The 25,933-nt window shown below is 46.9% G+C and overlaps 1 protein-coding gene across 1 annotated transcript; it reads right to left on the bottom strand.

Moving 5' to 3' along the window:
* Positions 1–254: 254 nt before the first annotated feature.
* On the bottom strand, positions 255–15,587 carry LOC108521543 (keratin, type II cuticular Hb5-like). The gene is given in 12 exon segments (XM_017861412.1): positions 255–1,005; positions 1,740–1,771; positions 4,555–4,775; positions 6,480–6,560; positions 6,562–6,606; positions 6,828–6,992; positions 7,636–7,731; positions 8,777–8,837; positions 10,568–10,776; positions 13,373–13,545; positions 13,548–13,830; positions 15,498–15,587. Coding segments are annotated over 12 exon segments (1,608 nt in total). The 3' UTR covers positions 255–853.
* Positions 15,588–25,933: the final 10,346 nt, after the last annotated feature.

Below are 25,933 nucleotides of genomic sequence, written 5' to 3' on the forward strand. Positions count from 1 at the left end.
ATGCAGATTCCTGGGCTCATCTCTAGAACTTTTGATTGAGAGTTCCAGATGGAGTCCAGGATCTGCACATTTAGCAACTACCCCACAGGGATTCTGATGCAGGTGGTGGTCCGTGGACCACATTGTGAGATGCACCAAGACAGTCAGGGCTTTGGGTGGGTTGGGAAGACAATGAAGGAGGCAGGCATTAATTTGGTACCTAAGAAAAAGTCTTTTGCCATTGATATTTAATCAAGCACACCAAAAGAAAGAAGGAGCCATACAGGAATCATGCAAATACAATGAACTTCCAGGCAACCAACAGTATAAACCCAGCTGATTAGCCTCCGTCAGTCTTTCAATCTGGACACATGAATAGTTGGGGGACTCTGGGAATATACAATCTCTCAGAGCAAGTGAGGAGCCCAGCTCCACACTCCCACTGTCCTTCCATGCTGAGGCAGCATCTGGAGACCCTCTCATCCAAGGGCAAAGCACAGAAATGTTTCCACACACTCTAACTGGCTTCTTTCCAAGAGGATCTGGCACACTCAGGACTTAACAAACATCTGTTAGCCGAAGTTAATTGGGGAAGACAATGACTGAACAATTTATATCAAAAAAAACCTTTCTATTTCTTTCCTGGACCACAGGGAGGGGGAGAAGAAATGGAAGTGAAAATAACGTCAAACCCAGGGTTTACACCCAAAAAGTAAATCGCTAACTCCAATAAGAAGGAAACAGGAGAGTTAGTTCTGGGTTCTCTGTAAGGAGAAATTACTAAACTGACATTTGGGCATGCAGGAGAAAAGATTTCCACTCCCCAACCGACACTGCCCCCATCAGAACATGTCAGTCCACAGTCCCACGCCCTCTACGCAAACCGCACAGATTGGGCACTGGAGCAGGCCCCCACCACAGAGGGGAAACACAGTGCACCACTGCTGATGGCCACACCCTCTGAGCCAAGGGAGGCAGCGGAGTCCAGGTCCCCACAGACCACACCACCCTGGGAACGGCTCACACCTGCGGACAAGAGACACAGGTCAGAATTCTCTTCCATCTCAGACATGTTATGACCCAGAATCCTTTAGAATCAATGATTAATTCTCTTCCTTCTCTGAGGGACCAGCAACATGAGTCTTTTTAAACTACAGGCAAACCTGAACCCATTGCCATCTGCTTCTTCAGGAGTGTGGTTAGCAAATTGCACACCGAACTCTACTTGGACCAGGCTGATGTTGAGAGGTGTTCATACAATCTTTGAGCAAAAACTGATAGATCACAGTAGAGGAGTCATCTAGAAATATGATTGGTAGAGAGGCGAGGGGAATGGAAGGATGGGAATCAGACACCTGGCCCAGAGGCTGTGTGTACACTGGATTACTAGATAGAGATTTACAAGTTGCCTGCAGAGACCCACATGATCAGAATATAAACCTAACATTTTTTTCTTACTAGAACATGATACCACTTGAGTAGTATTCTGTGTGTAACAAAAAGGCTTAAGCTACTTTTGCAGAACCAAATAGGGGTTCAGAATTTGCCCCATTCGTTAACTTAGACTTCATGGATGTTCCAGGTGGATCCATGTATGGTCAAATATTTGAGGTCCTCAGTTTGTCTGGATCCCAGAGACATCAGCTCAGGAGTCCCTTTCCTATCACTCCATAGACAGAGGCTTGGTCATCAGTTAGATGCAATCTAATACTAAGATTACTGACACCCCAGAGAGCCATGCCCACACACACCCAACTTACAGATATTGACTGAGCCCACGCCTTCACACAGCCTGCGGGGAGAGGAAAGAGTGTACAGTTAGTGCTGAGTTCCTCTGCTTTTGCACCAAACCTGTTCTCCTCCATGCTGAAGGAGGGAAGGGGCCCTAAGAGGCAGGGGCAGGCTACCCACCTGCTGCAGACAGCATCAGCGTTGGTCCTGCTTGCTGGGATCCCAAAAGGACAGGAGTATGTTAGGTTTCATGATCCAAAAGGCCAGTTTATGCCATGTTTGGCTTTCGGCCATGGAATTTGGTGAACTGAGAAGTAGAGATGAGGGGCGCATCCTCCTGGTCCCTTGGCTGGAAATGCCAACAAAGCCCAAGTGGTGATGGAAGCTGCTGCTACCTAGTTAGATGTCTCTGAGCAGGAAAAAGCTTGCCTATTACACAAACAGATTCATTTTTGTCCCAGGATATTAAATGATACCCCAGACATCTACCTGATTTCATTCAATGCAGAGGGAGGCTGAAGAAGAGTATGGTGTGGTTAAGAGCCTGGACTCTCAAGCCAGGCTACCTGGACTTAAATCTGGCTGTGCCGCTTACTAACAGGGTGACCTTGGGCAGGTCGCTTAACCTTTCTGTGCCTCAATTTCCCCAGCATAAAATGGGGATGATAATACCCGTCTGAAAGGATTATTGTAAAGTTTGATTGAGTTCCACATGGAAAGTGCCTAAAATGCAGACTGGCACATAGTAAGGAAATCCAATATGTGTGCTACCAACATTATAAACATCTCATTTTTGTAATCCCAGCACCTTGGGAGACGGAGGCAGGTGGATCACTTGAGCCCAGGAATTCGAGACTAGCCTGGCCAACATGGCGAAACACTGCTTCTACTAAAAATACAAAAATTAGCCGGGCATGGTGGCAGGTACTTGTAGTCTCAGCTACTTGGGAGGCTGAGGCAGAAGAATCACTCGAATCCGGGAGGAGGAGGTTGCAGTGAGCCAAGACTGCACCACTGCACTCCAGCCTGGGCAACAGAGTGAGACTCTGTCTCAAAAAATATGTCTATATCATTTATGATGAGACATTTATGCCACTGCAGTGAGCTTTTTATAAACACTCCCTCCTCCCTCACACCTCTGCACTTCCTGTTCTGTCTCCCTTTGTGTAGCTTCCCACTTCAAACCTTTTTCCCCAGGAAAGCTCTACCCTGCCTCATTCTGTCCAGCTCAAAATACTTCTTCACTCATCTTTTGAGTGAGGATGTATGCATCTGGCTCGGTTTCCTGCCACTCAGTCTGGCATTGCCACAGCCTTAGGACTGTGCCCTTTCAAGGAACCCACAGTACCCGTGGTGGTACCTGTCGAACCATAATGCTGGCGACAGCTATATCTGAGTTGAGTGGCTCTGGATGCTTTTGTTTTCTTATTTTCTGTGTTAGCAGCAATGAGCATTACTTAATGTAATTAAATTAAGTGTTTTAAATGCCAAGAGGAGGCAGTCTCTTAAAAGGTCAATGGCCACAGTACACATAGCACAATATGCTAAATCAACTTTAAAATCACATGTATTGGGGATGTGTACTAATAATTCTGATATATTAATCAATTCATTATTAGTATCATAATGAAAATCAGTGCAAGTGCCAGCTGCTCACTGAATGCTAGTGAGTGGGTTGGGGCCTTAAGTGTCCGAATGCAGAGAGAACTCCTGTGACTTCACCCGGAGCCCCGAGGAAGCTGACAGAAAAGTGTGTGTGCTTGAGTCAAGCATGGACCAAGTCCAGCAGCGTGGCCAGGCTGCCCTCAGTGCCACTTCATGGAAGGTTTCTAAAGCCGACCAGGCCTATGAGTTCCCTCTCCACGGGGACAGCCTGGCCTGACCATCATCTCATGACAATCACCTCCTCCCACTGGGGCTTGCTATGTTCCATGAAAACTCACTTAATCCTGCAACAGCCTTACGGGTGGATTTTGTGATTATCTCTGTTTTACAGCTGAAGACACTGAGGTATAAAGAGGTCATATACTATTAAGTGGTGGAAGTGGGATTTGAACCCAGAGTGAGCTCATGGCCTGTGCTCTTCACCTCTATACTCTACTACCCAATCTATCCTCCCCACCCTGAAGGGACCCAGCTAGAAGCTCTAATGATGTGGCCGTCCCAAGTCCAGAGGCCCACGCAACCATCCCAGGTGTAAATACACATCACTCTGCCCTACACTGGCTTCACCTGCCCTCAATTCTTGGCTCAAATTGTCAGCACAGCTTCTCCTCAGCTGTTGAGAAGGTGGCCTCCTTCTCTGACAACTTCTCTGGGCCACTAACCCCAGGCCCTGGAGGACTGATGTATGTCTGTCTTGTCTTCCTCTGCAAGGACAGAACTTGTGCTGCTCATTTCTATTCCCTGGTCCTGAACACCAGGCTATCTAGGCTGATAGGATTCTTTTCACATCCCAAATCAAATGGCCTTTAACTAATTTTCTGAATGATTCCAGCTTTAAGAACCCACTGAAGCTGATTACAGAAACATCCTTTTAGCCAAGAGGGTAAAGTAGTGGCCTTGGAATGAGCTTCAGGTTCCAGCCCGAGGGGCTGTGCAGGAGGGAGAAGAGCATCGTTGACCAGCCCGGAGACCAGTACATTTTAGCTGAGCCATTAACTGGCTGTGCTCTTAGGCAAGCCCCTTCCCCTCTCTGGTGTCAGTTTCCCTATCTGCAAAGTGGGGACATGGTTGGAGTCCATGATTTCTAGAGTCTTTCCCAGTTTGAACATTCTCTTCCTGGAGGATTTCAGTCCAGCTCTGAGTAGGGACGTGAAGGGACCCTGGAGCCCCCATCCTCACCAGATCCCCTCGCCCTCCAGGAGTTTGCGATAAGTGGCTATCTCCACGTCCAGGCCCAGCTTGGAGTTCATCACCTCCTGGTACTCCTTGAGCAGGCAGGCCATGTCCTACTTGGCCTTCTGCAGGGCGCCCTCCAGCTCAGCCAGCTTGCAGAGGGCATTGCTGAGGGCTGCCTCACCCTGCTGCTCAGACTGGGCCACCGCGGCCTCCAGCTTGCAGCGCTGTGGGGATGGACAGAAGGGAAGGAGTTTGAAAAGGGTGCAGGTTGTGGGGACTCTGGTGGGTCTCAAGTGGCCTTGGTCATCCTATTTTATCTCCATTCAAAATGGTTAACTTTTGAACGTAATACTATTTAAAAGAAATACATCAATGGAAAATTAACTAGGCAGGGACATGGCCCATTTGGATTTTTTTTTTCCTTTATTTTTGTACACTGTATCATAAAACTGACTTGAGTTTGGCAGGTGAGCCATTAGAGGGAGGAAATGTTAGCACTGAAATAGGAATGATCATTATTAGTGATATTACCTTATACTTGTATATACCGTTGTTCATTTACAAGGTACTTTCATAGATGTTATCTTATTTGACCTTCAAAGTTAATCTGCAAGCTTGCCACAACAGGCATTATTATTCCCATTATGCAAATGAAGAAATTAAGACTCCAAAAGGCTGTGACTTGCCCTAAGCTATGCAATTAATTAGCGCCAAGCTCAGGTATTCAGAGGCCACTGTGCAGGGTCTCACTCTTTGGTCTGCTGAGATCATCTTGCTGAAAGAACCTCCCATGTGCAACAACTACCAACACGCTAATTACTGCCCCTCCCTTCACCCCACTTAAGAAAGCATATCAGAATCAAATGAACAAAAGCATTATTATTACGGGGACAACTTCGAATCTTCTCTAATTTCACATCTAAAAAGTAAACCATTCGCATATTTCACTACTCAGCTCTTAACCACAACAAATTACTAGTGATACATCCTGCACAGTGATGAAGAACAGCAACTTAGAAGGGAGAAGACAGAGACTGAGCCAGCCATGTGTGGGAGCTCAGTGTCATGCTGGAGGTAGTATTACAAATCACTGGTGAAAGGATAAATTACATAATCTATTTTCTTACAATATGTAGAAAAGTTAATTTAGAACCCTACTCACTGTGTATACAAAAAAAAAATAAAATAAAGTTCAGATGGATCACAGACCTAAATGCAAGAGGTAAAACTATAAAACTAATACGGGGGAGAAATTTAAGAGACTACCTCTATTACCTCAAAACCTTCTAAGTCTAAACCATTAAAGGAAGAACTTAAAATGGATTTGGGCACATCCAGCTTAAAGGTTTGGGTTCAACAAAGGACAAACAGACAAGTGATAGACTGAGGGAAAGTTAATTGCAACATGTGTACTGACGAAGGCTTACAATCCAGATAGAATGGACAAAGGAATACTGCAAATCACCAAGAAAAAAGAAGGGAGCCACAATAGAAAAATGGGCAGATATATGAGTAGACAGTTCTTAGAAGGGGAATACAAATAACTAGTAAGTGTATGGGGAAAGATTTCCTATCACTGGTTAACCAAAGAAATGAAAATTAGAATAACAATTAGGTGCCGGTTTACACCTATCAGATCCACAAGAATTTGGAAGTGTTTTAAATGCCAAGAGGAGGCAGTCTCTTAAAAGGTCAATGGCCACAGTACACATAGCACAATATGCTAAATCAACTTTAAAATCACATAGCTATAACCAAATAGCAGGTGTTGGAACAGGAGCCCTTGCATGCTGATTATAGTAGTGTACTCTGGCACAGTTCACATACACGCCTCTCCAAAGATGATAGCAGTCCCTGAAGATAGAAGGGAGGCAGGAACCAGACAAGAAGCGGCAGGTGTATGGAGTGGGGTCTCAGCGCCCCCCAACCTGCTGCTTGGCGTTCTCCACCTCTGCCGTCAGCCTCTGGATCATGCAGTTCAGCTCATTGAGCTCATCCTTTGTTCTGCGGGAGGTTCTCACCCTGCTGGGTGACTGTGGCCTTCACCTCCTCGCACTGTGGGTTGAGAGGCAAACACGCAGAAACAATGGCTAGAAGCTGCTGTTCCCGACCCAATCAGCCAGACTGCTGTTCCGCAGCTCTCCTGCCTTCTGGCCCTGCTCTACCCGGGACCACAGTGGCAGCCCCTCTAGAGTGCAGAAGTGTGTTTCCCAGAGAAACTCGAGGCTCACAACTATCCTCCTGTCTCAGTGGGACAGTCCTGCCCTCCAGACTACCTTGGTTTGGTACCAGGTCTCGGCCTCCGCCCGGCTGCGACTGGCAATATCATCATACTGAGCCTTGATCTTGGCCACAACCAAGTCCATGTTGAGCTCCTGGCTGTTGTCCATCTTCACCACTACAGAAGTGTCAGAGATTTGTGATTGAGGGAGGTGGATTTCCTGTAGGAGACAGCAACCAGTGCCCTCAACTCCAAATCCCCTTCTGATCCTATCTCCTCAGGAAATTAAAAAAAAAAAAAAGAAGTCCCAACTCTGAAATTAGAAAACTACCAGCAAGTCAGGAAAATTTTAAAACTATAGTTCTAAGAAGAAAAGACTGGAATTGGGACCATGGCCTCGAAGCAATGTAACGTGGAATTCTACTAATACAGGGATCAACAGGGCTGGATTTATGTGCATGCCGCCACCCTGGGCCACCCCGCCTCGGGGCCTGAATAATCCTGATCAGCTGTAGCTCTGTGCACAAATCTAATCAGCCAGATCTTGGCCAGAGGTAGAGGCCTGGATTATCTGCTTGGGTTTTTACACTACCTGAATTAACAAATTAATTGTCAGATCTCCACTTCACGACGTGGAAATTAACCACATTATTTCAAATCATCTTAAAGGAAGGGCATCACCCACTTCCACCCGAACAAGATAAAAATCCCCTCTGGTCACAGAAGAGAAAATATCCGAGCCTAGGAAAGTCAAGAATGTACAGTTTTCCCTAGAGCCGAGGAACCAGGACAGGCCACACTCAAAGGAAACCCTCCCCTCCCCCCTCTCTCACTTGCTCTTCCAAAGAGGGGGAAAGATTTACCTCCTCGTAGAGGGACTGCAGGAAGACTGGCTCCTCCCTCAGCGGCTCCACGTTGGCCTCCAGGTCCGCCTTGTGCAGATAGGCGCAGTCTACATCCTGGTGGAGACAGACACGAGAGGATGGGAAGTGACCTTTGTCCCCCTTGCTGTGCCCCTGAGCCTCAGCACTCCTCAGTGGGCCCTGAGACCACCTCCTGGCCCACCTCTCTGCCTCTGGCCTGCCCCTGCCCAGCCACCCTGCACTTACAAGTCTAACCTAGACTTCTCATCTTCACCTTCAGGGACCCCCTAGAAGGGACAGATCCTTTGTTATCTGCCAATGACATTACCTCCCATTGCATAAAAGAGACCACGTGTGGAAATGAAGTGGAAAGAGGTCTGACCCCCTCCAGAGCTGACGACCTTGCCAAAGAAGGAAGCCTGATGCCACGGCCCAGAACGTCAGGCTGCTGCCTCCCAGCCAGACTGACCCACAGAGCACAAGCATGTGACAATCACAGAGCCTCTCTGTAGATTGTCCTCAGAGCCCAGGTCAGGCAACACCCAGCACTCAAATAGCTGACTCTCCTGCCTGGGACCAAGGCCAAGGCTTTATTGGCAGATCTGTCACCAGCCCCCTCTCCACTCTGTGATGCTCACAAAAAAGGAGGCTGGCAAGCAAGCAATTGCTTGTTAAAGAACATTCACATGTGCTTTCACTCAGCAACATGAACCAAAAGGGAAACCATTCACAGTTTTATTTCTCTGGGCTTTTCCATCATCACCAATTGTGCTGAATGATGGCCACACTTTTAAATCATTAACAAGCTGAGAACCAGCCCCTAGTCTGGGATAACAGGGTGAGGCAATGCCCGCAAGAGAGAAACACAGAATTAAAATTGAACATTTCAGCCAATCCGGTAGTTTAAAAAAAGCCAAGCAGGTGCATGGTGAAGTTTTCTTTTTATGAAGCCGCCATTGGCACCGTCTGGGTTCCTACATGGGCTCCAAGGTGGCTTCTGCAGCCAAACCCACCTTCTTGTTCCAGGGGCTCCGGTGCCTTAACACCAACAATTGGGCTGATGGGAACCTGACAGGGCCCACAGCATCAGAGCATCCAGTGTCCAGGATTTAATCCTTCCCATGTGAGAACAGTCACTCACCTTCTTTAGCATCATGAACTCGTTCCCAGCTGTGGCCCTCAGGACCAGCTCTTCTTCATACCTGAGGAGAGACAAGCCAGGTGGAAAGGCCTCTGGGACTGAGGACCTGGCCAGGCCAGAGCCCAGGTGTGCCAAACTCCCTGGTTTTCTCCTTTCTCTGTGCCTTTGGAGAGAGGCTTGGCCTCTCTGGACTTCTATTTCCTAGCCACAAAGAACCCATTGGAAGGACACTGGACTTGAAGTCCAGGTCCCTGGTATCTGGTCCCAGCTTAACTGAAGTTGCTGCAAAACCCGAGGCAAGTCATTTAATCTCTTTGTAGCTTGGTCTAAATCACCTGAGGTGCAGTGAGGCACTCGGTAAACATTTGTGGAATTATTTAAAAACAGACCGATGTTCCACAGAGCCTTTAAATTCTGCACTGTACAAAACACAGAGCTCTATGAAGCCCCCCGCATGAGGTTTTCTTCCCTCTGCCCCAATATCCAAGGACTTGAATTCCTAGAAGCAACTTCTTGTTCGAGCCATTCCCCCACCCTCCTCCACCAGCCCAGCCCTCTTCCTCTTGCCTGTGAGACTACAGCCCCGGAACAGCCCTGCCCCCACAAGGAAGACCAGAGTTCCCAGAGCATGGTTTTCATAACTTTTTTTTTTTTTTTGAAACGAAGTTTCACTCTTGTTGCCCAGGTTGGAGTGCAATGGCGCAATCTCAGCTCACTGCAACCACCAACTCCCGGGTTCAAGCGATTCTCCTGCCTCAGCCTCCCGAGTAGCTGGGATTACAGGCGTCCACCACCACACCCAGCTAAAATTTTTTTTGTATTATCAGTAGAGACAGGGTTTCATCACGTTGGCCAGGCTGGTCTTGAACTCCTGACCTCAGGTGATCCACCTACCTCGGCCTCCCAAAGTGCTGGGATTACAGGCGTGAGCCACTGCACCCAGCCTGTTTTCATAACTTTTGAATTACACGGTCATTTGGGGCTACAGTAAGCACTCAGCTCTATAATTACCAGCCCGCACACCCCCAGAGTGGGAGACAGACCTTGATGCCTGCACACTGAGGACTGTGTCTACATTTGCTTCACCCCAAAGGAGGTGAGGACCCACTGCTGGGTCCAGCCAGATGGTAAAACCTGAACTTCCAAGAATCCCAAGGAGGGTTAGAATTACCAGGATTGATTGAGGTCAAAATCACCCTTCACTCTGTCTGTATCTACAAGGTAAGTACAGTGATCCAGTGAGTTTAGACTAGGTAATGGACAAGCCAAACAACTCAGGAAAACCCAGATTTATATTGGTATTTGAATTGTGGAGACTTGCAGAACAAGAACCTGATGGTTTATCTGCAGAATAAATAAAGAGTCCAAGTTCGTCAGATACTTGGAATGGCTTCAGCCAGTTCATTTTCGGATATCTCTCCAGAGCCTTTCACTTTTCCCCCGTCCTAGCTCTGACTGCCGCGGGCTCCTCCTCTCCAGCCCTGCTGGCCTTGCTCCTCCTGTTTCATTTGTTCCTGTCTCTTCATCTCCGCGTCAGTCTGGGCCCTGATGTGTGTCCCATCCCTCCCAGACTGGGAACTCTTCTTCTCTATAAATATTTTCCCAGCCCCCAGCACAGGGCTGCAAGAGCTAGGAGCTGACATGAGACAAAGCAGATGGGTAAAGCAGAAGTGTCTGATAGCTCGTCAGGACAACCCTGGCCTTCAGCAATCTCAGCTTCTGGAGGAGTTGTGTGGTCTCAGCTAAGACCGACTCCACTGCCTAGAACCATCCCAGCCCTGTCATGCTCACTTCTTCTTGCAGCCCTGCAGAACCTCCTGCGTGCAGTTGAGCTCTGAGGCCAGCCTGCCGCTGTCAGCCTCCATGCACTCGGCCTCCCGCCGCAGAGTCGCAATGTAGCCCTGGAACAGGGGCTCCAGGTTGCTCTCGCAGCACTCGCAGTTCTGGTAGAACTGCAGCTTGGTCTCCAGCAGTTTGTTCTGCTGCTCCAGGAAGTGCACCTGCCATTCAGGAAGGAGGAAAGAGACTGAGAGGGAAGCCTGAGGGTAGGGTTTGCCTGGTCCCCCAGAGCTCTTTCTGCCCTTGAAGATGGCCCCTGCCCTGCAGCAGCCTGTGACCTTCCCCAGGAGGCCAAATTATTGGCAAAGTCTGAAAGTGCAGGTCACAGGTAGTCCCCAGGTAACTTCCCTCCACCCATCCCCACTCCCAGAAAGAGCACACTATTTATAAACATTCATTTATTCTACACAGAATGAAATTAACATCTGATCCTGCAGAAATATTTCATACTATGCATAGTAGGCAAATAATGATCCCCCCCAAAGATGCCTGCACTAGGAGGATTTGAAACATGAGAAGGACTCAACTCGCTATTGCTGGCTTTGAAGATGAAGAGGGTGCCACAAGCCAAAGAATGTGGACAGCCTCTGGAAGCTGAGAACAACCTCCAGCAGCCAGCCAGCAAGAGAACAGGGACCTCAGTCCTGCAACCACAAGGACCTCAATTCTGCCAAAAGCCTGAATGTCCCTGGAAACAGATGCTTCCCTGGGGCCTCCAAAAAGAAATGCAGCCCTGCCGACACCTTAACATCAGTCTTTGAGGTAGTAAATTTGTGTTGTTTTAAGCTGCTGAGTTTGTGGGCATTTGTACAACAGCAATTTTAAAATGTACACACCATGACTCTTCCTCACTCTGATGCTGGGGCACTGAAGCCCAGGATGGGGGATCCCAGGCCAGGAATTAGGAGACCTCTCACTCTAACTCTGTCACCAACCACACCACTTCGCCTCATTCTCACTGAATTTCATTGTAAAACAAGACAGGAGAAATACATTAGCAGTGATACAGGGGCAGCTGCAGGCCCTATCAGGCCCACAGATATGTCTTACTTGGCTTGCACATTGTTTTATAGAGATCTGATTAGTTGCCAACATTTAATAACTGAGTGGTTTCAAGTAAGAATCTGGATCTCTCTGACCCTCTTGACATACCAGAAGTTCTGGCAAGGCTAGGTAGGCGTGTGACTAGAGTGAGCAGTGGTTACTGCCCTTCTAGGTGGGCATGCCTCTCAAGTTTGGCTTCATTCATGTGACCACCCCCGTTGAAGTCTGCAGTTACCATACCTAAAGCAGGTGATTTCTTCTTCGACCCTAACCTTTTGGGAGTACAAGCCTGGTACAAACCCTCAACTGTCTGACTGTCCATGCTTGTGGGACAAGGAACCAAAACTCTGATTATCCAAAAGACATCTGCCTTGGTTTTTAACATGCAGACCCAGGTCATGGGACAGCCCTCTGGCAGGATTAAACCCACCATATCAATGCACTTTGTAGTCTGGAGCACAGTGCAGTTTGGAGCCTGCAGGAAGAAGGCTGAAGGGAAGAGGGTGGCCATCAGCAACACCAAGGGAGGGGAAAGCCAGCCTGATGCAGTGGTGTAAGTTCCTCTCTCCAGACCCAGAACAGACACCTCTCAACAGAGAGAGCAGCATTCATGGGTTATACCCAAAGGCCACATGCAGAGACCCCTTTGAGCCTGCACTCTCAGGGCTCTCCCTGTGCTTTTGGCCAAATTAGGAAAAGATGCCTCCAGCCCCTTGCCAGGGTCCACGGTTCTGCCAGCAAAGCCTGGGCTGGATTCCAGCCTCCCCTGCTCTTGCTAGGTGTCCTTGTGCAATGAATAACCTGCCTAACTCTATGGTCAGCTTCTTTGTGCCGATGGAAGGGAAGAGTAATCTGGACAGCCAGCGGTATGTTAACAATGGACGCCCAGCACCTCTGTGTACAGATATGCCCTTTTCTGATGTAGCGTTGATCTGAGAGCAGAACTTCCACCCACCATCGCCCTGGCTTGTGCCTTCTTATGCAGTCCCAGGATGTAGATGTGCACACCATTCAGCCCTGGAAGATGAGCTTCTCCTCCTTTAAACTTTGGTGGCTGCCCTCCCCCAAAGACTGTGAGCTCCTAGGGAGGGCATCATTAGGTTAAAGGAAACCAGAGCTATACGCTCAACCCGGAGGACTCTGAAACTGCAGCATCAGAAAAGTACAATTCAACAGCCTCTCTCCGGACCATGCTTTAAGTTTCTCACTCACCGCCTTTAATCTATCCATGTGCTTCAGGGTATAAAGTGCCTCGGACAGAAGTTTTAAGGGTTCACAGCCTTCCTATCATGTCCCCTCCAAGGAGGAGCAGGAAAGGATCCTCTTACCCCTCTGCATCCTGGCTCCTGCTCCATGCTAGGGATGGCAGCATCTTCTCTAAGGGGGAGGTGAGACATGCCTAAGCAGAGCTGCCTGCTCTGCCCACACCTTCCTACTGTGTGCCGGTGATATCAGGAAGATGGACGGCGCACACACATCATGTTTGCTGCTTGCGTGTGAGCAGCAGCAGCAAACCCTCCTGTTCTATCTGGTGGTTTCAGATTCATTATTGCATTTGACTCACATGGCAACATTTGAAAGACCCTGATTCAGCCATGTTCTCAAGGCCACATGCTAGTCAGTGGCAGGAGAATTTGAACCACCCCATCATCAGGTTCCAAGTCCCTTTCCCCTTCCTAAACCACAGTCCCAGGAAACAACACACAGACCCACCTTGTCAATGAAGGCAGCAAACTTGTTGTTGAGACACTTGATCTGCTCCTTCTCCTCATTCTTCACACACTGGGCATTGGGGTCGATCTCTAGGTTGAGGAGTATGAGGAGGCTTTCGTTGATGGTGACAGATGTGATGCAAGGCGGTCTGAGCTTACAAAGGCCCCCTGCCCGTAGCCAAACCTGCCTCTGCTGTGTAGGAGCCATCCACAACTCACCGTGATCCGGGGAGACCACACCGTACACAGGATCTGACTGCCAAAGCCTCCCAGGCGCCTGCAGCCTAGCCCCCCAGGACTGCCCCCATGATGGGCCGTGGCACTGACACAGCTGCGATCCCCAGGCTTGGACACAATGGCAGAACGGGAGCTAAAGTTCTTGACCCTGCAGCCAGAGCTGATGCGGTAGGATTGGCTCGCCTTGCCTCTGCTCTGCGGGACAGTCCCCTGGTCTGAGGACTGAAGGATGACACAGTCTCACACTGGAGGCCTGTTATCACCTTTTATTGGGCAGGGGACAGGCCTCCTGACAACATAAAAGGCAGAGAACGTTATTAATGCCATTTATGAGCATGGGAATCTCCCGCTAGGCAGACCTTGAGGGAAACTGAAATCTGCCTCTTTTAATAGGCATATCAAAGAGACCCTGCATCCCAATAAACCTGCCCCTGCCATTCCAACCTCACAGGCCTAGACACATCTATCAAGCCCCTAATTCCCCTCCAACCTGTGAGAGGACCAGGAATCTTCATCCCACCAGGCAAGTCAAGGCTTGGGCCAGCACATTCTTGAAACTCCAAGGGCCCTATGTCCCACGAAGGTCCCACCCAGCCCATCCTTTCAGGTTAGGCACTTGTGGGGCAAACCCTTCAAGCCTTCCCCTATGATTGCTGTTAGCTACAATTCGTCTTATAGGGTAGCCATTGGACTTTGTGTTGCCTCCCCTTGAAGGCAGAAGTCATGTCTATTCACCTTCATATCCCCTCTAGCAACTAGTACATACCAGGTGTGTTCAGGAGGGAGTGGCCAATATCTGCAGAGCATCTTTATCTAGTCCACAAACACTGACTGACCCTCCACTATGTACCAGGCCCAGTCACTGGCCTCAGGAGCAGGCCTGGAGCAGATGCCTTCATTTGGCAGGCAAGGTCCCACCAGAACAGGCCCTCAACTACAGGCTGGGGGAAATAAAGCTAGGTGGACAGTTTGCCTGTGAAGAACCTGACCTCACTGGTGAGACAGAGGCAGGGAAGTGTCAAAGCCAGAGAAGGAAAGATGACCAGGTAAGGGGAACAGATAGCATGTTCTTAGCCTTCCCAGGAAGGTCACTTATAGCTGGCCAAAGGGTCACAGAGGAAGCAAGACCAAAGTCAGTTTCCAGAGGATGGCAACGTCTTTAGGGAGAACAGAGGCGGGGGTGCAGAGTCTCCAGGCACAGCATAACCCTAATTCCTAGAGAAATTAAGCAGTGCATGAGATCCTTCACAAAGCAGGGCCCTCGGCCAGGGACTGCCCACCCCTGCTTCCCACCCCATCCTGTAGGGCACTTTCTGTGTCACACCAAGAACAGGATGGAAGTGGGACTTAATGGGGAAAGTGCCTACCTTTTTATACAGCACAGCAGCAGTCTGGAGGCAATTATGCCAAACCGCCTCAGCCCCAGGCTCTTGAGTAGAGCTCTCTGTGCATGAAGACAAGAATAAAATATAATCTTCTGGAACTCTCTCTCAGAGAAAGGCTTCGGGAAGGGGCACAAGAAAAGAGCCAAACACCTCAGGAGAGAGTAGGAGTCTTCCTGGTCCCTTTCTCTCACACACATGCACACGCATACACATCTACATACACACACATGCATGCATGCACACATTCCTCACAAGAGAAAGACACAGGGGACAGAGTCACATGCTAGGAGCAGAGTGTAAGGACGGACGCAGAGGGAGCAGGTGCCGGCCCAGCCCCAGGAAGCATCAGTCTGAGATGGGGGCCTTGTTTCTGCATCTGCAGCACAGAGCTCCAAGGGGAACCAAGACAGCAGAGGAGGCCTGGGGAGGCGCCCTATAAATTGAACTCTGTAAAGAAACAACATCCTCCAGCCATTTGTTCTTTTGGCCATGTGGCTACCTCACCGCTTGCTGGCCGTGGAAGGACAATTCCCACACTAACCCTAACCCATGGGGAAGAGTTGAGTGTGTCTGAAGGTGAGAGGGCTTCTCCATGGTGGACACACTAAACAAGGGAAGCAAAATAGAAACCGGAATTCAAAGCTGATGCTCTGGAGGGGCCTGTCTCGTGCTGGTCTCTATTTGTTTCTTTCAGTCAACCAGCACTTTCTGAGCACCCACTATATGCCAGCCACCTTTAGATGAGCTGGGAATATACCAGTAAATAAAATAGACAAAAAACACATATTTCTGTGGGTTCACATTACAGTGGGAGAGGTGAATGGTAAACTCAGATAAATAAATTGTATGTTAGATGGTGATAATTGTTACAGAAAGAAGAAAGAAACAGGTTAAGGGGAGTCAGGAGAGCTGGGAGAAAGAGTGGGTACAATTCCAACTGTGGTTAGAGTAAGCTCCACTGAGAAGGGGACGTTTAGACAAAGGTTTTAAGGGGGTAAGGGCAAGCCACATGTGCCGAGGAAGGAGCCTGTGCAAAGACCCACAGTGGGAACAAACAGGCCTGGTGTTCCCACCAAGAGCAAGGAGGCTGGTGTGGTTTTTGCAGTGAGAGTGAGGGAGTGAGTATGGGCATGGTCAGAGAGACACAGCGATGAGGGGTCTCCACACAGGTCATGGAAGGCCAGTGAGCTGTTGTAAGGACATCTGCTCCCACACAGAGTGTCATGTAGAGACTTGGAAGGTTTTGTGCACAGGACTGACATAACCCTACTTGTTTAAATGATCACCCTGACAGCTGCCTGGGAAACAGACTGTAGGCGACATGACAGTGAAAGGAGGGAGAAGGGTCAGTCCTAGGAGATGGCAGAGGCTCCTGCCAGGGAGGAGGGCATGAGAATCCCTGGAGGGCGTGAGAGGTGGCCAGCTATGGATAGAATTTGAGGAAAGAGTCAACTAGATTTCTTGACTTACTGGATTTGAGATGTGAGACAAGGGGAAGAGTCAAGAATGCCTCCACATTTTCTGGTAGGTTAAAGTTGTCTCTGCAACAAAGATAAGCAGTAGCACAGTGAGACAAGTGCCAAGGCAGGTGCCCCAAATGCTCATCGTGGCTTTGCCAACTCGTGCAGCCTGGCACAAGTCACCTACCCTCTCTGTTCCCCAGTGTTCTCAACTGTACAAGCAAGGGTTGGACCGGCTGACTTTCAACATTTCCTAAGGAAACCATGTGGTCTCCTTTCTGTTGGAAATCCTTGAGAGTCACCTTGGCATTTGTCCTCTTTCCAGGCTTAAGAATCAAGAGATCACTATTTATCCAAACTCAGAGTCCCGCTCTTGTTACCTAAGTACCAAGATTTCCTTTTTGTTTTGTTTGTTTTGTGTGTGTGCTTACATTTTTAACCCAGTCTAATTGAGGAATAATTGTCATACAAAAAGCTATACACATTTAATCTATACAACTTAATGAATGTGGAGATATGTACACACCAGTGAAACAGTCACCATAATCTATGTGATAAACCTATCCATCATCTCCAAAAGTTTCCTTCTACCCTCTTGATTTACTATTTATTTATTTATTATGTGATAAGAACACTTAACATATGATCTACTCGCTGAGCAAATTTTTAAGTATACAATATTTTTAACTATGGGCACTATGCTGTACAGTAGATCTCTTGGACTTATTCACCTTGTATAACCAACACTTTTTGGAGTTATACTGTTCTATTTTGAGCTGATAACTTCAATCACATGCAAAAACTCTTTGCTTGTACTCCCTCTCCCCAAAACTTTATGTCAGGATTTACTTCTTTTTATATTGTGTATCCATTAACCAATTTTATGGTCATAGGTTATTCCTCATACTTTTGTCTCTTAACTTTTATACTAGAGTTAAAAGTGATTTACATATTACCAATACAATATATTATTCTGTGTTTGTCTATATATTTATCTTTACCAGTAAGATTTATATTTTTCTATGCTTTCATGTTGCTGTTTAGCATCCTCTTGTTTCACTTTGAAGAACTCCTTTTAGCACTTATAAGGCAGGGCTAGTGGTAACAAACTCCCTCAGCTTTTGTTTGTCTGAGAAAGTATTTATCTTTCCTTTATTTTTAAAAGACAATTTTGTCAAATACAGACCTTTTGGTTGGTGGCAAAGTAAAACTTTTGCTTGGAGCAAAGTAAAACTTTGCACACTTTGAGTATATCATCCCACTCTTTCTAGCTTGCAAAGTTTCTGCTGAGAAATCTGTTAATAGTCTTGGTCAGTGAAGAGGAAAGTTCCCTTGACAGTAATGAGTCATTTTTCTCTTGCTACTTTCAAAATTATCTTTTCATCTTTGACTTTTGACAATGTAATTACAATGTATCTCAGCGTAGACCTCTCTAGGTTCAACTATTTAGGGTCTTTGGGTTTTATGAATCTGGATGTCCATTTTCCTCCCCACATTTGGAAAATTTTCAGCCATTATTTATTTCAATAAATCTTTCATACATATTCTCTTTTCCTTCTAAAACTCCTATGATGTGTATATTGGTTTGCTTATGGTGTCCTGTAAAACTCCCACAGTTTTTGTCACTCTTTTTTTTTCTTTTTCTTTCGTTCCTCTGACTCGCTAACTTCAAATGACCTGTCTTTGAGTTTGTTGATTCATTCTTCTGCCTGATTGGGTAGGTTGGTGAAGCTCTCTACTGAATTTTTCAGTTCAGTGACTGTGTTCTTCAGCTCCAGAAATACTGTTCGGTTCTTTTTTGTGGTTTCTATCTCTTTGTCGAACTTCTCATTTTATTCATGTGTTGCTTTCCTAATTTTGCTTAGTTGTCTATCTGTGTTCTCTTGTCATTCACGGAAATTCTTTAAAACTATTATTTTGGGCCAGGCATGGTGGCTCACACCTGTAATCCCAGCACTTTGGGAGGCTGAGGCAGGTGGGTCCCTGAGATCAGGAGTTCGAGACCAGCCTGACCAACATGATGAAACCCTATCTCTGCTAAAAATACAAAAATAAGCTGGGTGTGGTGGTGGGCACCTGTAATCCCAGCTACTCAGGAGGCTGAGGCAGGAGAATCACTTGAACCCAGGAGGTGGAGTTTGCAGTGAGCTGAGATTGCGCCATTGCACTCCAGCCTGGGTGATAGAGCAAGACTCCATCTCAAATAAATAAAATAAATAAATAAATAAATAAACAAACAAACAAACAAATGCTATTATTTTGAATTACTTGTCAAGCAGATTGTAGATCTTCATTTCATTAGGATCAGTTCCTGGGGCTTTATTTTGTTCCTTTGATGGCATCATGTTTCTCTGATTTTTCATTATCTTTGTAGCTTTACATTGATGTCTGTGCATTGAAGAAGCAGTCACCTCTTCCAGTCTTTTTAGGCTGTATTTGGCAGGGAAAGCCCTTCAGCAGTCACCCCAGTCAGCCATCTGGGTGGGGCTGGTGCCAGAGTCTACAGGAGGGTGTGCTCAGTGCCAAGGTCCTCAGACAAGTGGGCCTGGTGCTACGGTCTGGAATCCATAAACAGACATAGTGATGGGGTCCTCAGGTGGGGCTAGTGCTGAGATCCACAAACTGGCAGGTTTGGTGTCAAGGCCCATAGGCCAGGGTTTGTGGGCAGATAGGCCTAGTGCCAGGGTCTGCAGCTGAGTGGGCCTGGTGTCAGGATCTAGGATCCTCAGTTGGACCTGGTGCCAGGGTCTACAGATGGGCCTAATGCCAGGGGCCAGAATCTATGGGTATATGGGCCTAATGCCAGGGTTTGTAGAAAAGTTAGAAGTTCACTTCATTCTCCCTTTCACAGCAGAACTCCCAGGCTGAGAGGATGTTTCTCTTTTCTCTCTCTCTCCCCGCTCTTTCTTTCTGCATTGTGCTATGTAAGCTTGGGGGAGGGGTGACATCGGTGAAGCTGTCCTTCTTACCCTTTTTCAATACACCTTACATCTTTTCTTATTTCTTTGCTCTACACAGGTGCTATAATCTCTCACCTGGATTCTAGAGCTCTCATAAAGATATTTTTGTCCATAGAAGGTTGTTAAATTGGTATTTCTCTGGGGAGGTCAAGGGCTGGAACTATCCCACTATCCTGCTGACATCACTCTCCCAAGATTTCTGGTAGTTGTTCTCCATCATTTCTGCATGTTTTTTCGGTCCCCTGAATGTGATATTATCTGAACCCTAGGCCTCTAAGGCGTCAAGATGAAGCCTCAATGTCATGCCTTTGACCTCTAGCTCACCACATGACATTCTCCTGCTTTTCAAGAGTGACCATTTTCACTCTTATGAGGAAGAAAGAAGCAAGTCAGGCCCTGAGTGCTTTCCTTTGCTTCTTCTATTTGCTAATGTCACCCTCTCTTCCTCAACCAATAGACCTCCTCCTCACCTTGTGCCCCATTCCTCACCTGTGCATCCCTGAGCTGCTTCTGGTTTCAAGAATCACTTGCAGAAAATAAAAGTCAACTTACTTTGTTGTCTTTGGAATTGATATTATGTAGCCTGCCTTCAGGCTGTTATAAAGGTAGCCTTTTAAAATCTGGATTTAGGCCAGGCGCAGTGGCTCACACCTGTAATCCCAGCACTTTGGGAGACCCAGGTGGGTGGATCACCTGAGGTCAAGAGTTTGAGACCAGCCTGACCAACATGGAGAAACCCTATCTCTACCAAAAATACAAAAAATTAGCTGGGCGTGGTGGTGCATGCCTATAATCCCAGCTACTGGAGGCTGAGGCAGAAGAATCGCTTGAACCCGGGAGATGGAAGTTGTGGTGAGCCGAGATTGCATCACTGCACTCCAGCCTGGGCAGCAAAAGAAAAACTCCGCCTTAAAAAAAAAATCTGGGTTCAAATATCTCTCTCTTTAGCAACATTGATTTCTTTACATGCCTAGCTTTTTTGTTTTCCATTAAAATTATTTATGAAAGTACCTGCAGAATTTTATTTTCTATTTCTTCCTAGGGTCTCTGTGTCTTACCAGTAATTTCTTGAAATTCAATTGTAAAACATACTTTTCTAGAGTTACGGTAAATATTCATACGTCCAAGAACACTATTCCATTGCTGTGATGGAAAAGCAAGGAACAAGGTCTCTTTCTCTTAGGTTTATCTATTGTCATGTCAGCAATTAGACCTTTTTGGACCAGGAAAGGACTTAGTCCCGTGGATTCCTCTGCCCTCTAGGAGATAAAACGGTTGGGGAGGGACCTCAATAATTGCAGGTGCTCTGTTCCTAACATATGTGTTCAGGTATCTGGCACGTATTCTGATACAGGAAATTCTTCATTCAACAATATTAAAGCCTTACAGTCTGTAGTTTTCAAAGAATCGTCTCCATTCTCTGGTGAGGTAGTTTTCTGTGCAGTTTTGCTTCTTTTTCTCTTTCCTTTATCACCACTTAAATACTTCCTTCCTTGATTTCATAACATTTTCAAATGCCTTCTTCATAGTCTGTCCTTAAGTCATGAGTTCCACCCCAACAGCCTATGAATTTACAATTATCTCTTTTTGTTGACATTCCATGTTAACCTGCTAATTCCCTATATTTGTCATGCTTTTTCAGGATTCAAGGAAGACCCATGTCTCAGCAATTTAGATGATGGGGGAATATGATGAGGCTAACTGAGGACATTAGAGAGAAAAGACATCTATCTCAGCAGTAGCATCAAGTTTCTTCTCCACGGTGTGCAAAGACTAATGGAAGAAGGCTTATCACTGTTCAGTATCAATGGCATCTCCAGTAGCCCACGTGGGGTGTCATCTTCTCAGGAGCAGCTCCCCCTGCTTTCTTTGAGGGGGCTGTGCTTGTATATTCTCAAAGATAGAAAACTGGGTTGGGCTAGTATATCTGCATCTCATATGTAACACCCCTGTTAAGCAGAGTCTCCCATCAAGACTGGCTTTCTCCCTGATATTCATGCTGGTCATGGTTACCTCTGGCCCAATTTCTGGGCTAATCTTGCTAATCTTGTATCCAGGGTCACACAGCACAAAGCATGGCAGCTTTATATAGAGATAAGCATCTGAGAGCACTTTCCCCAGAAGGACCTAAGTGCAGGGCAGGAAGAATGTCCTGGATTACCAAATGCATTATTGTATTCATGTAGTGTAAACAAAGCTAGCTGCTGTTTAAAAAAAAAAGTGTAATAGCCCAGGTGACAAATCATCAAAGAAGAATGGAGGATGGAAGCAGTCTGCTCTGATGGAGAAGAATTTATTATCATTGACATTGTTTAGAATTGCTGATGATTCGTGATAATGAAGACTAATTTTTAGTCTATTTATTATTGTTGTTAAGTTCTGTACAAAAAACTTACTCCTTATGGTCTATACCTAGGGTGGAACAATCCCACTGCCCCTGCACGCAGTCCTATACACCACTGAATGGCTCAAACACAATAAAAGTTTATTCTTTGCTCACTTAACACTACTGAGAGTGTACACTTGTCCGTAGGGCAACTCTCTTCCAAATAGTCGTTGAGGAACAAAGTTCTGATGTTGCGATTCTTTACCTCACCTTGCAAGATAGAGCAAGTCTTTGAGCTGTAAGATGCTGGATAAACTGCCAAAGAAAAGCTAAGAATCTTCTATTCTAGGGACTGAGAGATGAATGCACCACATGGCCTTTCTCTTTTGCCTCCAGCTTAGGGATAGTTGGATTTTTTACTAACATCGGCAACATCATAAGGGTGTCCAAAAAAACAAAAACAAAAAACACAGATGGGTAGATCTCAGTTTGGATCTTCTGATATGCTCAGCTCCTGAAGGAAAGCTGACAATTTTTGGCCATAATCCTCAGATGGGAAACCACCAGGACTGGAGGTCCCTGTCAACAGAGAACAAAACTACAAAGGCACCCCCATTCATGGCCCACCCAAGCTGCCCCGCCTGGCATTCATCTTTGGCAGCCAGCCTTTACTTAGTACCTACCTGAATGTGCCTGTTGATGGTATCATGGCCTTGCAAGCTGGTGCTCTGTGGCCTATAGGGGTGACATAGTGGTCACTGAGTGCCTATCTTCCTCCTCATCCATGAGTCCTTGGCCCAACCTCATCCACTCATCTCCATTCAATCCATATTACTTATCCAGTACCTATTTGTCACCACACTAGACACTGGTGAGACCAAGATGGACCACAGGGAGTCCCTGCCCTCATGTGGCTCACAGTTACCAGACAAGATGGAAAATCAAACATCTGCAGTACATTGTGATGAGTACGGTAACATCTTAACAGAGATGTGCAAAGATGCCTGGCTCTGTTGAAAGGAAATGGCCCCCAAACCAAGTCTTGAGTTTCCAGACCCAGGGGATAACGCGTACAAAGGTAGAGAGGCATGATCAAGAATGACCCTCGGAAAAGTGCAGTTGAGCATAGTTGGAACAAGGTGTTGTTCCCCGCAGCATGATGAGAAGTGAGGTCGGAAACAGGCCAGGCCAGGACACAGAGACCTGTGTACCACCCCTAGGAGTCTGGACTTTCTCCTGTCAACAGTGAAGAATTTTCAACTGGTAGTGACACACAGAAGTGGGTGGATCAGGATGAATGAATTGATGGATGGGTGAGAAGAAGGAGAGACTGGATGCATGGCCAGATGAACTAAGTAGTGGGGTGAAGAACAGATTGTGGAGCATAATAAATTAAGCAGGAAATCCAGCTAACAAGCCAACACATGAAATGAAATGAAAAATTACATAGGCCTGAGCTAAGACAGTGTTGGAGGAAATGGAAAGAACCACAAGGTATCTAGAAGGCACATCAATTTATTGGATGTCAGGGGAGAGAAAAGAAGTGGTCCAGATGATGGTTCTCAGGTTGGCAGCTTGTGAGAGAGACTGGGAGGTGGTGCAATCTCACTGCATGGAGAGCAGGAGGAGGTGCAGGCATGGTATTTGTGGATGAGTGTCCGAGCTCAGCTTTGGGTATGTCGAGGTTGAAATGCCTAGGGGACATTAAACGGAGAAATATAGAAAACACTAATTTGTATCAAGTATGTGTGAAGGGCAGAATGTGCTCAATGCTTTCCAGGCATTAGCTCGTTTAATCTTCCCTTAACCCAATGTGGGAGGGTGTCAGCTAGGATCAGCTAGGCTATTTAGTGGCAAGAAACAGCCCAAAAATCTCAGTGGCTTAAAACAACAGTGCTTTGCTTCTAACTCATCCTCCACATCCACCATTGTTGCCTAAGGGCTTTGCTTCTTAATAAACTTACTCCAGGTTCCTGGAACAGCCATGACGGAGCAACTACTCCCTGGAATTTTTCCAGTTGCTGTGGCAGAGGAACAGAGAGGTCTGGGGATCACACTGACAATGCAGCATCAGGACTGGAATAGCCTAGGACGAGCTAGGCTATTTATCACTTTTGCTCACACTTCACTGACTAGAGCCAGTCACACCAAAGGGCAGGGAAAGGCAATCCTGCCACTTGTCTGGAAATGGGGTGACCTAGAACTATCTGGTGGCCAGGCTAACAACAGTCTCTGGAAGATGTAGTATTCTCACTCCAGAGGTCACTAAGACTCAGCTAAATGGGTTGGTCACCAGCAGGTGAGTACAAGAGCCAGCTTGCCCAAGGCCAGTCTCCTAAACCCCACATCACTCTGGCTGACTGTCCAGAGGAAGCTGGATGTGACAGCACAGCACCTGGGCAGAGGGGAGTCCTCAGTTGCCACTATTCCCCATTTATGACAAGCACTCAACACGTCCCCCCGCAAGAAGGATGACGGTTGTTGGCATTTGGAACCCCTCTGCAAAATGCTTTTCAACTGAGAGCTTGGTATTAAGTGAACTCTGCTTCCCTGGAGGTTGAACGTAAAGCCATCTTGCCATCTGTGTTAGTCCATTCTCATGCCGCTATGAAGAAATACCTGACACGGGGTAATTTACAAAGAAAATCAGTTTAGTTGACTCACAGTTCCACATGGCTAGGGATGCCGCAGGAAATTTACAATCATGGCAGAAGGCACCTCTTCACAGGGCGGCAGGAAAGAGAATGAGTGCAAGCAGGGGAAATGCCAGACTCTTATAAAACCATCACATCTCATGAGAACTCATTATCACAAAAATAGCATGGGAGAAACTGCCCCACGATTCAATTTCCTCCCACCAGATTCCTCCCACAACACGTGGGGATTATGGGAACTGCAATTCAAGATGAGATTTGGGTGGGGACACAGACAAACCATATCACCATCCAAGGCACAGTTTTGTGTCAGGAATAAGCAGATAAGACAACAGAATGGCAAACACAAGCCAAATGCCCTTCTCTGGGCAGTACCCTCCCTGTATACAGTATAAGTCAAATAAAAGCATCAAGATTGACCACAGCTCCTCCTGAGCTGGTTGAGAGGATTAAATGAGATAATTGTGCAATGTATTTAGCACAGTGAGTAACATATACTGTACTACATGCTCAATAAATGGTAACTTCTACTGTTATCTCCACCTTACAGTCTCACAGGCATCTCAAGCCAATGTGAACCTGAAAATATCACACACCATGGGGTCCTAATTTAGCATGGCTACAAATTATTCCACCCATCTCACTATCTCTGGTTTGCAGGACAAACTCAGGGTCATTGTGCAGGTCAGATGCAAAACGTCATAATCAGTGAAGCGATGCACCACAGGCCCCATCCTGCTGGCTGATGCAAAGATGAGGCAGCAACATAGCAAGGATAGAATGCCATTCCCAGTCCATAAAAGGAGAAGCTTGCACAAGATGGTCCCTGAGAGCCCATGGGGGCTGCACCGTGGTGCCTGCGACCCTGAGCCTCCAAGTAAACTTCACGTTATATCCAATGTACTTAATGCAGCCTGAAAGCCAGTAATTCACTTTAGAAATATTTTTGTCCCCACAGAAGAGTTCTAAGTGAAACTTCATGTATTTAGTACCTTACAAAGTAACACCTGTTTCTCTCGTAATTCTAGATCAGCAGAAGGTCCCTGTCTGTGAATTAGAACCCTGCTTCTAAGATGCTTCCGAACTAAGTGAGACTGATAGCTGAGGGAGAGGACAGAGAACCCAGGGCAGAATAAGAGCTTTGACCCAGGACAAGAAGAGGGAGGGTGCAGCTACACCTGAGGCAGCATGGAGGCGGAAGCAGTGTTTCTGGGGTGCAGAGTTCTGAGAAGAGGGTGTACATTACCAGGCTGAAGAAACCAGGTATCTGAGGGAGCGGCTCAGAGTCTCCTACATCTGATGGAGAAGGGAGACACAGGCTCTTCTGATTTCTAGGGTGAATAAGTAGCCCTAAAATCCTATGGAGGGCTATGTACAATAAACTAGGATATTCGCTGTGGTACTCTGTGAGGAAGGGCAGAGAAGATGCATTTTTCCTGTGTTCCCCGATTTGCGGCCAAGGCCTAAAGCTGAGCACAAGAGGTTATCAGCATCCCTCCTCTTCTAAGAGAGCTGCACACACCTGGTCACCACCCCTCTT

The sequence above is a fragment of the Rhinopithecus bieti genome, unplaced genomic scaffold, assembly GCF_001698545.2.
Source record: "Rhinopithecus bieti isolate Rb0 unplaced genomic scaffold, ASM169854v2 scaffold_56806, whole genome shotgun sequence".
Lineage (NCBI taxonomy): Eukaryota > Metazoa > Chordata > Mammalia > Primates > Cercopithecidae > Rhinopithecus > Rhinopithecus bieti.